Raw genomic sequence first — 14886 nt, 5'->3', positions numbered from 1 at the left:
AACGCTGATCACTAGAGTTTGAAAATATGAGGAAGTGTGATTCAGTTAGAGCTGACACAATTGGGTGGGTCATCCATTAGCCCAATTTTGTTGAGCCGTTCATTTTAAAATCAGATTTAAAGCAGCAATTAAAATGTGTGTATTTGCAGGCATGACAGTAAAACTAAAAAATCTTTGGTTTTCAAAGTGTCAGTTAGGGTTAGGGTTATTAAAATGACTAACTGGCATCAAAGTTGCTGATAAGAAATTATAATTCTTAAGTCAAACCAGGTTTTCCATCCCCTCGTGGAGAAAAACATGAAAGAGCACGATGAGAGCAAAGCTCCTTCCCACTGCGGTTACCTGATTTTTATTTGGCGCTCAGGAGAAATGAATTCGGGCAGAAGAGCAGCACCTGTCGTGCTCCTTTGACTTCTCCTTTGTCTCTGCTAATATCAGGGGCCGCTGCCACCAGCTGCCAGTTTCACCAAACAACCACGTGTGCACACAGGCACGAGCCAACATGTGGTCTCCAACACGTCTATCAATAATGAATAAATAAAGATATATTACTGAAAACCGGCTGCGTTTAAGAAGAATTGATGACATCGAGCCAGCAACGCTTTGCTCAGATCACTTTGGCTAAGCGGCTCAGTGACACATTCGCACAAACATGCTCTCACTTTGACGAGCCTTGCTGCACGCCGTCGAACGAAAAGAACCTCCACTCTGGCACCTAATGTGCAGAACGCAGCATTCAGAATGGAGAAGCTCAACACGCTTCAAATAAAGAAAATGCACCAACAGACTAAACACAGCGGGGACACGACCATCACGAGGTGCACCATGCAGCTCGTCTTCTCATTTTGCTTTAGTTTTTTTTTTTTTTTTAAATAAGCTTTCAGGGCCACCGTACAAAAGAGTCTCTTTCTGTAACTGTAGCTATGTGTGATAAAATACTGTCAGTGAATGACTGACATGAAATAACAAATTACAGATTTTTTTTTTTTATATATGTGTTGGGTTTAAATAAGGTCAGAACAAAAACTGAGGGAGAGCCACGGTTAACAAAACACCAGGATTAAAATCATAGCTGCAATGATCATTTTTACGACTGATGGTGTTTAATCTCGAAAACAAAATCGATTTCAGTTGCTCTGCGTCTGGATTTCTGCAGACGTCTGACATCAGTCCGAGATTCTGCAACAAACACGGACAGTATCATCTGCTGCGGTGAGTCTGGAGACCGCGGAGAGCCTAAAGGGAACAGTCTGACACATTTTCACACACTTGTGCTTTGTCCCTACTGAGGTTTGGCTTTTATTTGGGCTGAGCTTGTGGTTCGAAGCATGCAGACACTATAACTTTACAGCACATTGACTGATAAATGGTGAGTCACCGATTTAATCAGAGCAAATTTCAAGCGTAATGACTGATATCGTGAACGCGGAGGATCACGTGAAACACGTCACGTCACCTGTAATCACGCTGAACAAACAGGTTGTTAGCTGTAATGGCCAACAGCTTCGTGCAGATCCTTTTGAAGTCAAGCAGAGGGGGAAGACTCAGCTCCCGTCCTCTTGTTTTTGTTTGTTTCAGCCCGCTGCACCACTGTAATCGGAGCAGGTGAAACTGACTATTAAACCGGGCGTCAGATCTCTGGCATAAACACTGGTTAGTCACAACACGGTGACTCCATCACTTGCCATTGATCCTCCTATAAACACACATGTTTGCTATTTGTCAGTGGGCAGGCAGGGGGGGGGAAGGTAGGGCCCTTCGTCTTCACCCACGATGAGTGTGAGCTTCCAGGAAGTTATCTGTTATAAGTCAGCGAGGCGGGAGGCGGGAGGCTGCATCCTAATGTAGCTCTGAAGCGTTTCCGATCCTGACCTAGAATCTGAGTAATAAAACACAGGCTGGCAGACATGTGCAGAACAGGGTTGGATGCTAAATACAATATCTTAGTCCCCTTTGCTTTCTGTGCTATTTTAGGCACACACACACACACACACACACACACACACACACACACAAAAAACAGTGTGAAGCCTTTTTACATGTGTTTTGTTGCTGAGTCCAAAAACACAAAGGAATCAAAGAAGGCAGAGACTTTGCAGGCAGGATCCAGGCTGTGAAACGACATATCTGAGGAATTGAGGCTGTCTGAGGAACAATCCTTTGAATTTCCTGCTCAAAATATGGTTTCATTATCAAGTCTCCTCTCTGACGTCTGTCACCGAACAGACGTCACCGGTATCATTGTTCTGATTTACGCCTGAAATTGTATTATTCACCCAACAAAGAGCTGCCCAATGGCTTAAATCAGAAATAACAGGTCGAATCATATGGGCAGGTAAAACCCCCAGATTCTCAGATTCAAGCTTCCCAGATGTGAGAATATGCAGCAATTCTCCATCACACAAAAGGGAACTGTGCAAAATCATGTCTGATATTTTATAGAGAAGTGATTTGACAGATAATTGGGTGACAATAATGATTTTAAGGTTAATCACAACTTACCAGAACAGGTAACAACCTCTATTTAACCATACAATGTTTTGCCTGTTGAATCGCTGGTATCAGAATTTCCCAGAGCCATTTCTGTATTGATTCTGGGAACTGGATTAGATCAAGAAGACGTTTAAAGTGTGTTTCTGACCATAGCCTCTGAAACACGTGTGTGTTTTCCTTCGGGGTCTCCCAGGTCCCGTACCGCCTCTGGCAACATCTGGCGTTTAGGCGCTCTCACGGCTTTGTGTGTTTTTGTCATCAGAAAGCGAAGGATCGTGCAAAGCAGAGCTTTTCGGATTCGCACCTGGAGCACCACGTTCCTTCTGAAGACCCAGCTGTCTGAGCCCCTCAGAACGAGCCCCCCTCCCCTCCCTATGACTCACACACCTCTACATCAACAAGCCTTTTTTTTTTTTTTTCCCCACCAGCGTCTCGCCTGAACACAAACAGTACAAACGTCCTCTCATGTGTGCGGAGAAACCTTCGCTGACCAGTCTCAAAATAAAAAAAGGCCCTTACGTAACTGCCGCTGAAAAGGGCCCCACCTTTGCTTTCAGTAAGAGCTCTCTGGGTGGTTTTGGCTCTGCCTCTCCAGGGTTCACATCAATCTAATAATAATGAAGGTGGTTTTGGCTAAACAAGCTCACAAATACTCAAATTCCCCTGAAACTAAAGCCAGAAACAGCCACAGCACACAGCGGAAGGCCGCATCGCCAAGGCAACGCCAGCCGTCCTGCATTCAGACAGAGGAGGACATTTTTCCACACAAACAAACATCAACTGCCCCCCCCCCCCAAAAAAAAAAAAAAAAAACAAGTGGTACGCTCCGACTTCGAGACCATCGCTCGGTACCTCTGCAGCGGAGGCCAGTGTGAAAATTAGGGCCGTACCACTGTAACACGTGTCCCGGGGTGGTTCGTACACACGCATCTGGCCTCATTTCACATGGTTAAATATAGAAAATAATTATAGTAATGACGATAATGAGGACCTGATGACTTTTACGAGTAGTTCCTCAGAGTGCGGCCTGCTGCGGGTGAGAGCCAGTTCAAATAAATGGGCCGTGTGAAGGGTTCTGGGTAAGAAAGGCTCATGGGAAGCGGTTCAGCGAGCTCGGGGCACATGGTAATTTCTTCATTTGGACAGTTTTTTAGGAAGGTCGACCCCCTGATTACAGCCTGTATGAGTCCTGCCTGTGGTCGTGCATTAGCATAATTACACAGCAGACTTGGTGAAACTTTAGCTCCTCTGCTTGAGAAAAACTACTGTGGAAAAAAAAAAAAAGAAATATTCATGTCACAAGTATGGAGCTATAATTTTAAGCCTCAGCATGAAGGGAAACTACATCCAACACACGAACTGCTGCTTCACCGTGATTTATTTCTGACGTAAGCAGTTGTAGATCAATACTTAGCCGCGCCGCAGTTACAGCAGCACAGGGGAAGTTGTAACTGTGATCGATCAATGCCGTATTATAACCCTGAGGTCCACCAGCCTGGCCTGTGATAGCCACTGTCAACGGTATTGTTCTTGTTTCAGACTAACTGTTCTTTCATTATGAACGTTTCTTCGTTTTCATTCAACCTCCGATACGAAGACTAGGCTCCCCCAAACAGACAGAAAAGGCTCCATTCATTCTACAGCGCTGCATAAAAGGCTATTGTGTCCTGAGTGTAAATATGACACCCACCACCTTCCCCTTCCCCTCTCTCATTTGTGATTCAGGAGATGCAGCACTGAGGGCAAAAAAAAAAAAAATCCTCCTTAAGCAGTGACAACAGAGAGCAACTGTCTTTGACAGGATATTTGCCATTAAGTGTCTAACCACACAGCAAACTGTGACAAAACCACGAAGCTCAACAGTTGATTTTTTTTTTTCACATTGTTTTGTTGACTCTGTTTGAAGGATGAGGTATTTGTTTAGTCAGTGTATATGCCTGACTAGAACTTAAGGAGTTTCCCTGCAAACGAAACTAAAGAATTAGTAAATCTGAGCTCTTTTTAAAGGACGAGTGTAAAAGCTTCCTGTAGTAACAGAAAAGTAAAAAAAGTAGATCAGTCTGTTTGTTATTTGCACTGATGGTCAGTGTTTTGGATTGTGAGGGAGGATCAGCAGGCAGCAGTTCATGCCACACACGTCTCAGATGTGACACGAACTTTTGCTTTCGCTTAGACTCCAGTTAAACATCTTTAATGTCTGTTGGAGGTAAACAACTGCAAGTGACCCCACTGAGGCAAAGTCCACCTCAGTCAATCCACGGCAGCAATAGATTCACGTGGACTCATTTCAATAATCAGGAACAAAACAAACTCATCACTCTTGGTCGGTGAGCTGTTGTTTTGAAGCCTTCAGTTTGTAAATAGGTGTGAGACCATAAACTCATTAGCGAAACATTTACTGAGCTAATAAATAAAGTGAGAACTTGGACCATTTCCCCATAGACTTCAAGACAACCTGACTTCTTTGTACCAGAGGGGTTTCAATTATGGTGATTAGACAGAGTGCGGGTTTAAGGTGCTTAAGCGTTAGCTGCACTTTATTATACAGCCAATGGATAAAACTGGATTGGCTTGTTTGCTTAAAATTTAAAGAAGGATTTTGTCGAATTCACTTTAAAGTTGTTTTGTTACTGTGACTTCAGTATCCATCAAAACAAACCAAAACACAACTGCGTTTCCACAGTTCTTTTCTTCTGCTGAATGACACACTAAAGCTCATCAGCCTTGGCTAATTACAGCTGTTTAAAAAAAAAAAAAAAAAAAAAAAACCTGACACAAAGCATGAGCTGAAGATAACTGCACCTCCGTCAGCCGTATTTAGAGCAACTCACAGGAAGTGATTTGTGCAACTCCTGTCTTCCTTCTGCTCCTCCTCATTCAGTCCATCCATTCATCACAGTTGCTTTATTATTATAATTTTTTTGTGCGTGTCACATAAACTACAAGGTAACCTGACATGACGCCTTCCTCCTCCTCCGCCTGGAGCACTTCCTGGCTCCTGCAGAACGCAGAGAGATCCAGGCCATGACTGACCCGGTCTTATCGTTTTTCACATCTTGGACTCCCCTAGCTGTGGTCCCGAATACCAAGTACATCCTATAATTAGACATGAAAGCCACACTGGAGATGTTCTCCCCAAAGTGTATCAGTTTATTTGAGCTGGAAAAGGCAGCTGGGGAAGTATATTGTGCAACGCTGCTTCTCATATTCTGCCAAGTCATTTTGGGTTACTGTGAAGCAGCAGGAAGAGAAGCTGTCCTTCAAACTCAACAGTCATGTTGACATGTGTCCACGCTGCTGAATGTATATGAATCCCTGCTTTGTTTGGCTGCTGTCAGCGACCTCCGACTGCAGAAGACAGAAGACGGGGGGGACGGGGGGGGGGGGTCGAGACAGTATCAGACGCACAAAGAAACATAAACAAAACAGCAGCATGAATGACATCCATCAGGATCCAGCCAGCAAGCGCTCAGCTCTGACAGAGCAGAGACGATCCAAGCCTCCAAGCTGGTGCCAAACGAGGGTATGTCGCTGTAACCCCCCCCCCCCCAGAGACGAGAGGCTAATCCCTCCAAGGGGCAATAGCCGAGATGTGAAATATGGTTCGTGATATCTCTGCAGGGCCACATGAGTGGCTTTACATATGGGAATATCCAATGAGATGGAGATTCACCCCCATGTCCCCCCGATTTCACGGCACGCAAAAGATCTCAAGCAAAAGACAAACAACTGCGGCTGCCATCTTCTCCCTTTGAAACGTGGAGGCTATCTCAGATAAAAAGAGGCGCTTTTGTTCGTCAGAAAAAAATGATTGACCCCCTTTTTCTTCTCGAGATGCTGTCTGCTTCTAGAGTTTGTCATTTCTTTGTTTTTGTAAGAAGAAGAAGAGTGCTGTGGAGACTGCCAGTAAATTTGCCAACTTTTTTGAGTGTTTGCTTGATAAAATGTGGAGAAAAAAAAATCCAAAAGATTGTGAATATTTATGTGTTAAGAGAATATTTGGAATTTTTTGCCTCAATGATGTATAATTGTCCATTTAAGTTCGGCCACAAATGAATTCTTTCAACTCTGAATCATTTCCTGCAGCTGCAAAGAGGTTCACTGGCAAAAAAAATATCTAAAATGTCAACAAGACACATTTTTTAATCTTTCCTTTCATTTTTGCCCTATTTTTTCAATTCATCATCCAAAACAGAGAGAAATTTTGGTTACTATCATATATGAGAAAGAAAAGCAGAAGATTCTCACATCAGAGAAAGTGGAACCAGAGAATTTGAAAAAATCCAAATGAGCCAACTATAAAGCTGAATTCAGTTCAACAGCACTGAAAGACACAACAGAAGACAAAATGACATCATCAGCTTTTCATCAGATTTTACTTCTTGGTTTACCGGGTGACCTCCAAACAGTTTATCAAAGGATCGGTCCGGGCTGGCAGAGGCCTCCCTGTGACTTCAGAGATGACCCTGCAAAATAGCTAGCATTCCTCAAGGGGGAAGAACAAGGCGTGGGAGGAGGGGGGGGGGGGGGGGGGGGGGGGGGGGGGGGGGGGGGTTGGCGAGAATTATTTCCGCCAAAGGTCAAACATGGAAATGATTATAAGCATTGTTGCTGACGTTGGATAGTCTCTCTCTCTCTGCCTGAAATCAGCACACAGTGTAGTCTGTCTCCCCCCCGACCGTTTTCAAATGTTAATGGCTGGCTCATGGTGCGAGGACGCAGCGGGGAGGGGGTCTGGCTATTCACTCTCCCTGGGGGAGAAGGTCTTCACGCTCACTGCAAATCCTGCACTGGAGTGCCGTCACAGCAAGTTGGACGGGACATTCAGCACTAAAATGTACCAGCTACTCGACGTCGCAGCATGAAAATACCAAGACCTTTCAGGAGGCAGCGGAATAATAAAAGGTCTGTCCATCTCCGTCGAGATCGACGGGAAGGGGATTGGAAAAACTATTTCACCGCTCAAATGTGTAAAACTTGCAGAGGTTTCCTGAAAAAAGAACCAAACTGAGGAGTCTTTCTCTTAAGTTTTGCAGGGGAACACAAATATCTCCTCCTGATAACCTTAACCCCCCCCCCCCCCCCCCCCCCCCCCCGCCACCACTGCTCAACCACAAATGCACGCAGACAGAAAAGTTCCCGGTGTGCCCCCAGCTGCCAGACTCATGAACAATGTAAAGGGGCACCTTGAAACAATCATGTGCATCTTCTGCACAACCTTCCCATGCACCATCGCCCGGGCTGCTCTCATTCTCACGGGGCACTCCTCGACCTCCCAGCTCCCGACTCCCACCCCAACCCCCACAATGCACAACCAACTCTGTTTGCCCTCTTGTTCCCCCCACAACTTCCTCTCTCTTTCATTTTCTGCAGGCCCTTTCAGCATCACAGATCCTCCTCCTCCTCCTCCTCCCCCCTCTCAGAACAATGTCTACTCCGCTCTCCTCCAGCTCCCTTTGCTGTTGGACCAATGCCTGGAACCTGAACCTTTAAAAAAAAAAAAAAAGAGAGAGAAAGAAAAAGAAACGCAGAGGGAAACACACAGACACACACTTACATTGGCCAGAGTTCGGGTTCACCTAATCACTCCTTGCTGTGGTTGTGAAGCTATTTCTGCAACAGTTACGTCAGCTACTGAGGAATGACTTAGAAGGTTGTGGAAGTCTCTGAGCAAGAAAAGTACGCAAGAGTCTTTTTTTAGTAATTTTCCCCTCGCTCAAGGTGTCACAACACTTTGAGGGAATGGCCTCACATTCTGGGAAACACACTTTTGTGGTTAACTGATTGTTGCACAGAAATGGCCAATTATGCTCTGCCTCAAAATTTATTTTGGCATATTACATGTTTACCGCAAAGATTCGTTCAAGCCAGAGAATTAGATACGGAGCTTCTAATGCGTCATGCAAAGTTCAATATCAGGCTAAATCCAGTAGCCGGTTATCTTAGCTTAGCATAAAGACTGGAAACTGAGGGAAACTGCTAGCTGGGCAACAATCTGCCTCCCAGCATCTTTGAGAAAAAGTTCTTTAAGCTCTGCTATGCTACCTGGCTGCTGGCTGTGGACTACTATTTCAGGGGACCTCTTGACTTTATGATAAAATTATGTAAATGAGTTTTTCTACAAAATAAACAAACATGTTCTAAAAGATCATTTGTGAGCTTGGCACACTGTAGGTGGTGGATTTTGTTCTGTTTGGATGGAAGTGGTCTACCTCCCCCTGCTTATCAACCCTCTCATCTAAACTTTCAACCAGAAAACTAGTTGGCTTATTTCCCAAAACTGCTCCTTTGAAGCGCCTCAGGTATTATCTCTTCCTTTCTTTATCTGTCATGCTCTGTCTCCTCAGAAATCCCTGAGCCTCACTAACGCTGGAAGGAATCCATCCGTGTGCAGACCCCATCACGGGGATTATTCGCATTAGGTGACCTATGGAAACAAGCCTCCTCTTCACACCTGAGCACCTGCTGGAAGCCATCTCTTATGTCAGGGAGGAGGAGGAGGACCGTGTCTGGGAAGGAATACAGCGGCGGCTCTCCTCGGGACATGTGACGGGCAGGCCGCTGCCGGGTTAAGCTTCTGTTGAAATGTTGCCACTCTGCGAGGATGGGAGCGCTTAATATAGCTGTGAATAATTTATCACGGCTGAGATCAAGCAGCTAAGCAGAGAGGACATTGTAAACTTTGACACTGCAAAATTTAACAGCTCTGAGCTGCAAACTGTGACCAGGCCTCGATTGCTGGCTGCTGTCGCAGCGTCCTTTACCCTCCTTGCCTCCCTTTGTCGCCCCGGCAAGGTTGCATAATGCAGATATGTTTATCATAAGTGAAGAACATGGTTTCCCTGCTCTCACTATCTCGCCTGAATGTTAAAGACAAACAGAGAAGTGTAGACGTCAGAGTCAAGTTGTAAATCTCCCTCCTACAGTCAGATAACAGCTTAGAAACTGTTGTGTTGATCACATTTATTGACCTCTACTGATCAATTGTCCTGTTCAAGATAAATACAGCGATCGTGGAGGTGAAGTCAAAATCTTTGATATGCTCATTTGCCTCTCATTGCCGTCGCCTCCAGCTGTGTATTTAACAGGACAATGAGTCAGTTAGGACCATGACGCACATATACTTGTGTGCACACCCTGCAGTCACGACCAAACCCTGCCGAAGAGTGACACCAGGCCTTGTGGGTGCTGAGGATAGGAGACCAAAATTACACAGTGTGAAGACTGAGATGTGTCAAGTCCAGAGTCTCAGCCAAAACACCAACTTCACACTTCACAAAACAGCCGGTTAGAAAGCAAAGCCACTGCCCCGAAACGTTCTGAATCATCCCAACACTTTGTACAATTCTGCTTCAGCAAGGAAAAAAAATATATAATTTTTACTTCCCTTTTGTGGTGAAAAAGAATTCAGACCCGTGTATGAAGCTATTGATGCGTCTCTCTCTAAATGATAAAAACAGTCACATAACCACATGCAAATGAGCAGCTTCCCATCAAAGTGCCACACAAGCACGCTGAACAACAAGTCAAGAAGCTGCCACCGAGCAGTCCAAAAAGGTTTTCATCACAGAAGGACAGTGGCAGACATAACTGAGACTCTGATTGGCTTCAAACAGAGCGATCAGGGAATTAGCCCAATTATTTTTAGGGGCCGGGGACAAATGATCACAGCTCAAGTGGAAGCCACGACAACTCTGTGTAGTTTAGCTGGCAAGTAGTTTGGTTGAATTTTGTCAAAAAGCAACCAGAGCTGCCTCGATAAACTTTGTGGATCAGCAGATTGGCGCATTGGCAGATTTCAATTATGAATATATGGTTTAGAAAACCACAAAGGCCTCTGTGGGAACATCAGAGAAGTTAATCCATTGATCCAGAAAGGAATCAACGAAGACAACCACCATCTGAAATCCTCAGTGAGCCTTTTAATCTTCTGCAGGTCTTCAGTTCACTTCATAAGACAAACTCAAAATCAACGCCCCGAGGCATAAAAATACAAAACATGAACTGATTCCACCTTCTCCAAAGTCCACATCTAAGATTTTGATTTCACAGTAAAATGATTATCAACTACAAAACATTTGAATATGTATAACACAGACTGGGGGGGGGGGGGGGGGGGGGCACAGGGGCAGGGGTTTAGCACCATTTCTATCCAGTTTACGCCCCTGTCATGGTGTTTAAACGCAGCCAGAACACCGATCTGTTACATTCAACCACAAATATCAAGTTGCAAAACGTGTCAGCATCCTCTTCCTATCACGGCGCCTCAGATCACTGCTGTTTCCTCATATCTAAGAGGAAAAGGTCGCCTTTAAAAACAACCCGGGATGACTTCACCTCAAAGAATTAAAGTGAGCAGCAACAAATCATAAAAACAGCTGGACAGCCTTTTCACTTACTTTATACTTCATCTTCCTGCGCTTCTTCTGCGACTCCAGGTAATAATAATGATAATTTAAAAAAAAAAACAAAAACAAAAAGTGAGAAATATCCGATTTATCGCAGCAAAGGACGACACATCTGAGTGACGGAGGGAGCGGGCGGGTTTTTCAGCTCGGGCCGGGCAGAGCCGCTGTCGCTCCGGATCTCCTCCGTCTGAAGACTCCCTCAAACCGGATTGAGCTTCAGCACATTGACCGTCTGCGGCTCATTTGCATAGGCCGCCGCCCATTGGTCCGTATCCGTTCTGTCCCCGCCCCTCTTCCCCCTTTTTTTTTTTTTTGCTCCTCCCCCATGTTGCAAAAGTGACATCATCTCCACCAGCAGATTAATGTCATCACCATGTTTATGGACACACAACAAACACAACAAACACAACAAAGCTGTTTTCTTTCAGCAGTCATTCAGTCGAGGATCAACATTAAATCAGATTTTTTTTTTTTTTTATATTACAAAGTGTGGGACAGCCACTTTATTAGACTCTGTGTGGTGCACAAAATGCAAAACGACCGCAAAGACACACAAAATCAGCAGCAATCGTATGCCAGGCTACTCCGGGCTGGTGCCGAAAGACCGCAAAGAGCCATAAAATGGGCACAAAGCCATGCCATGAAACCCCAGAGAGAAATATGTAAATATGTAGAACACAAAAGAAACGCAAAAAGCTAAAAATAGAAAACAACAAAAAACCACACACCCACACAGAGATGTGAACAAACCCAAATCGTCACAAAATGGCCAGAAATAGACACCACAGAGACACACAAAACAATCCCATGCAAAAAGTGCAAAAAGTTTTTTTCTTTCAGTCTTGTGCGTCGTCTGAAATGACTCACAACTCTGTATGCTACACTGCAAAGCGAATTTTATAACAGCTGATCCTTCATATTGGACTCACTGTATCCCACAATGCATCAGGAAAAGTGAGGTTTGACCAGCGGCATTCTGCATTGTGCTCTCACTTAAGCAGATTGGCGGTGAGGTCAGGAAATGAAATCACAGTCGTGGTCATTGTTGACCGACAACAATGGTGGACGTAGGTTAGCTGTTAGCATGCTAAAATCAGCAGCAGAGATTGCCATTGCTTTTTTCACTGCTGCAGACGGTTTCTTGGGGATAATTAAGTAAACTGTTAACTAAAAGCTGTTAGGACTGGCCCTCAGCTGCTGCACTCCGCCGGTCCTGATGTATCAGCCTCTCCTGCGCCTTCGCTCACTTTTTGCCAGATCGTTCTCGGCCCTCATGCAAGACTTTCCATCCGATTCACCCAGAGACTGTTCCTGTCTCTGCCCCGGAAAACTGAGCAGCCTGCGGATCCCGACCTCGCCTGCCAGCCTGGTCAGTGGCATCCAGCTTTTGGGTCCAAACCCACAAACCCACCTCACAAACTTAAAGCCAGCTCGTTGAATGTTTCACACTCCATTTAATTTTTTAAAGAGTTTTCAGTGCCAGATTAAACCTGAATGAAGATTTTAAATATTTACCTCAGATGATGATGATGTTGCTCTTTGCTTGTTTTCCATGATGGACAAAGAAACATCCCCCCAGGTCACATTTTAATGATTTTAATGATAATGAGACATCCTTTAAAATCCTTCACTGAGTTTGTCCAAATAGGAACCAATATTAAAGCATTCCTGTGAGCCGGCACAATTTCCTTTTTTTCTGTCATTATGTTGACTAATTGCACAATTTGCACAAGCAGAAGTTGTATTGTAGTTGTAGTTGTTCTTTATTTCTTATAACTGTTTCCATAAATATCACAAAATTAGGTTTACTAGAACTGCTAATTGCACTTTGTTGCTGACCTACCTTTTTTTAAAATGTGGCAAACATCTGAATACAAAGGAGAGAAGTGTTGCTGCATTATGCGATTGTTTAAAAAAATGTGTGGATTGTTTTTCTAAGAAATAGTTAAACCCCGAGGGTGAAGGAAGTGTGATTACATTTGCGTCTGCACGGAAATGTGTCTCTTAGTGCAGAAGAAAATGAAATACGCCCACAAACAGCCGTTTTACTTGCCTTCCTGACACTTTCATCATGTCCCTCTATGAATAAATAAACACATGAATCGAATAAGAAAAGAACCTGGATTTTCTCCTCAGCGCTTGCCTTTCCGGCAGCTGTCCTAAACTGCAGAGCTCAGGTGACAGAAACATGTACTTACACACCTTTAACTACAGCTTTCGTTTGCCTGAATAGCACCTTATTCAGCAGGATTTGCTCTCTGGTGAAATCGCATTGAGGATTACTCGGTACTTGGATGCAGGTTATGAGGAATAAGGTGTGTCTCCATTTCTTCCTGCCTTGCAGCACTGCATTTTAGAAGGCTGTAATTGCTACACAGACTGAAGAAAGACAGACAGAGGATGGATTTTTCTGTGAAAGTCTGGTTTGACGAAATTCAGCTCGGTGTTTATGCTTCCTATTATCAATGTGATAAGTGCAAATATTACCTTTAACAGGTGCAGGACATTTTAAATTTAAGACAATCTCATTTTAAATTCATTCACATAAATCAATCATGACGTTCAAAGCCCATTAGCAACCAAAACAGGTTGAAATGACACTGCTGTTTGCTGTAATATTCTAGTATTAACAGCTCAAGTCTCTTGTTGCACTCCAACAGGAATCTACTACAGCAGCTCTGGGTGGGGCTCAGTCAAAATACCTCACATTTAACCAGCTGATCAAATATTAAACAGATGAAAACTCAAAACTGAGTAAAAGTATGATGTTTACAGGTGGAAATAAACAAGTTGTAAGTGTACCTACAAGTGTGAAAGTGACTTGTTTCGCAAAACACAGAACTACTGCTGCATCATAGTCACACAGGAAAGGGATTTAGTTCAAGGTCTCAGTTTGATAAAGAAGATTACAGATTGAGATTAATAATAATTTTGATTCTAAACAACGTAGAATACTTTTAAATCTTTTCGTTAAGATAGTGAAGAACGTTTGAAAGGTTATTTTTGTTCTCACCCTGACTCGAAGTGAAGACAGCGCGGACGATAGCTGAGATGTCACTTCTGTGCCCAATCCAGTATCTGACAGAGGTGACAAGAAGCACAGAGACTTATCTCTGAGCTGAAAGAGCTGACAGGAAAGCCTCTCTCTCTGCCTCACGCTGATCACACCTTCGATGCTCACAGCTCGTCTCAGAGCTATATATCAAACGTTACAAACACAGAGAAACAAATGGGGGAACTTCTTGTCATGCATTTTTTGTCATTTCTAAAAGTTTGCACGCACACAAGGATGTGGGCCTGCAACGGATGGATTACTGTACCGCTGAAGACCAAATGAGGTCTGTGGGTCTCTGCATATGAGCTTCTGTTTAAAGGGAGTGCAATATTTATGGTTTGAAGTGATAACATCTATTTTTCATTTTTTCAGAAATCTTCCTGAATGCTGAAAGCGAGAGTGACAAACTTTACACAACCTAAACCTCAGAAATAGGTTCTCTTTATGCATATTTGCATCACGAAGTGATCAAAGAGGTTTAAAACAAACGCACAAAGCGACTACAAGCAGCACGAACTCATCCCTTCAGTCTGACGGCCCTGTATGTGAGGAGTAGGGGGCTTTTCTGTTTGTGCCCAGGGGCCCATTTTCTCATCATCCGTCCACGGGGCCTGCCTGCTTGTTACGGAGGCTGTTTTCTGTGCCCTTGCCCGCCATCACAGCTGCTTTAAAGGGGCAGGAACCTCCTGTAATTAGCCCGCCTCTCATGTGTTTCCGAATGCTCTAATTTGTGTCAGCTAATTTATCACAATCACAGGGCCCCTATCGGCTCGCATTGTCCCCCCGTGAACAGTCATATCCTCAGATGAATGCCTCCTGTAAGGGCACTCAAAACACTCGTTTGCGTAATGTACACCGTGCCCAGCTGGAGCCCATTCTCTGAGCCACAAGTGGGTACGGGGGGCTATTCTTTTCTGTGAATGGCATGTG

At 44.2% G+C, this 14886-nt stretch overlaps 1 protein-coding gene across 2 annotated transcripts in view; it reads right to left on the bottom strand.

Annotated features, from left to right (window-relative positions):
* The window catches only part of nedd9 (neural precursor cell expressed, developmentally down-regulated 9), a 29913-nt gene extending 15933 nt beyond the window's left edge, over window positions 1–13980 (bottom strand). Inside the window, exon 1 of one of the 2 annotated variants that reach the window (XM_029514663.1) lies at window positions 13915–13980. Coding sequence is in view for 1 of the 2 variants with exons in the window: in XM_029514662.1 (XP_029370522.1) it covers window positions 10893–10904 (12 nt within the window). In the remaining variant the exon portion in view is untranslated. Of the gene's footprint in view, window positions 1–10892; window positions 11064–13914 lie in introns of those variants that run through there. The other variant, XM_029514662.1, reaches the window with a different exon arrangement.
* Between the last annotated feature and the right edge of the window lie 906 nt (window positions 13981–14886).

The sequence above is a fragment of the Echeneis naucrates genome, chromosome 11, assembly GCF_900963305.1.
Source record: "Echeneis naucrates chromosome 11, fEcheNa1.1, whole genome shotgun sequence".
Taxonomy (NCBI): Eukaryota; Metazoa; Chordata; class Actinopteri; order Carangiformes; family Echeneidae; genus Echeneis; species Echeneis naucrates.
This window is presented reverse-complemented; position numbering and strand designations above follow the sequence as displayed.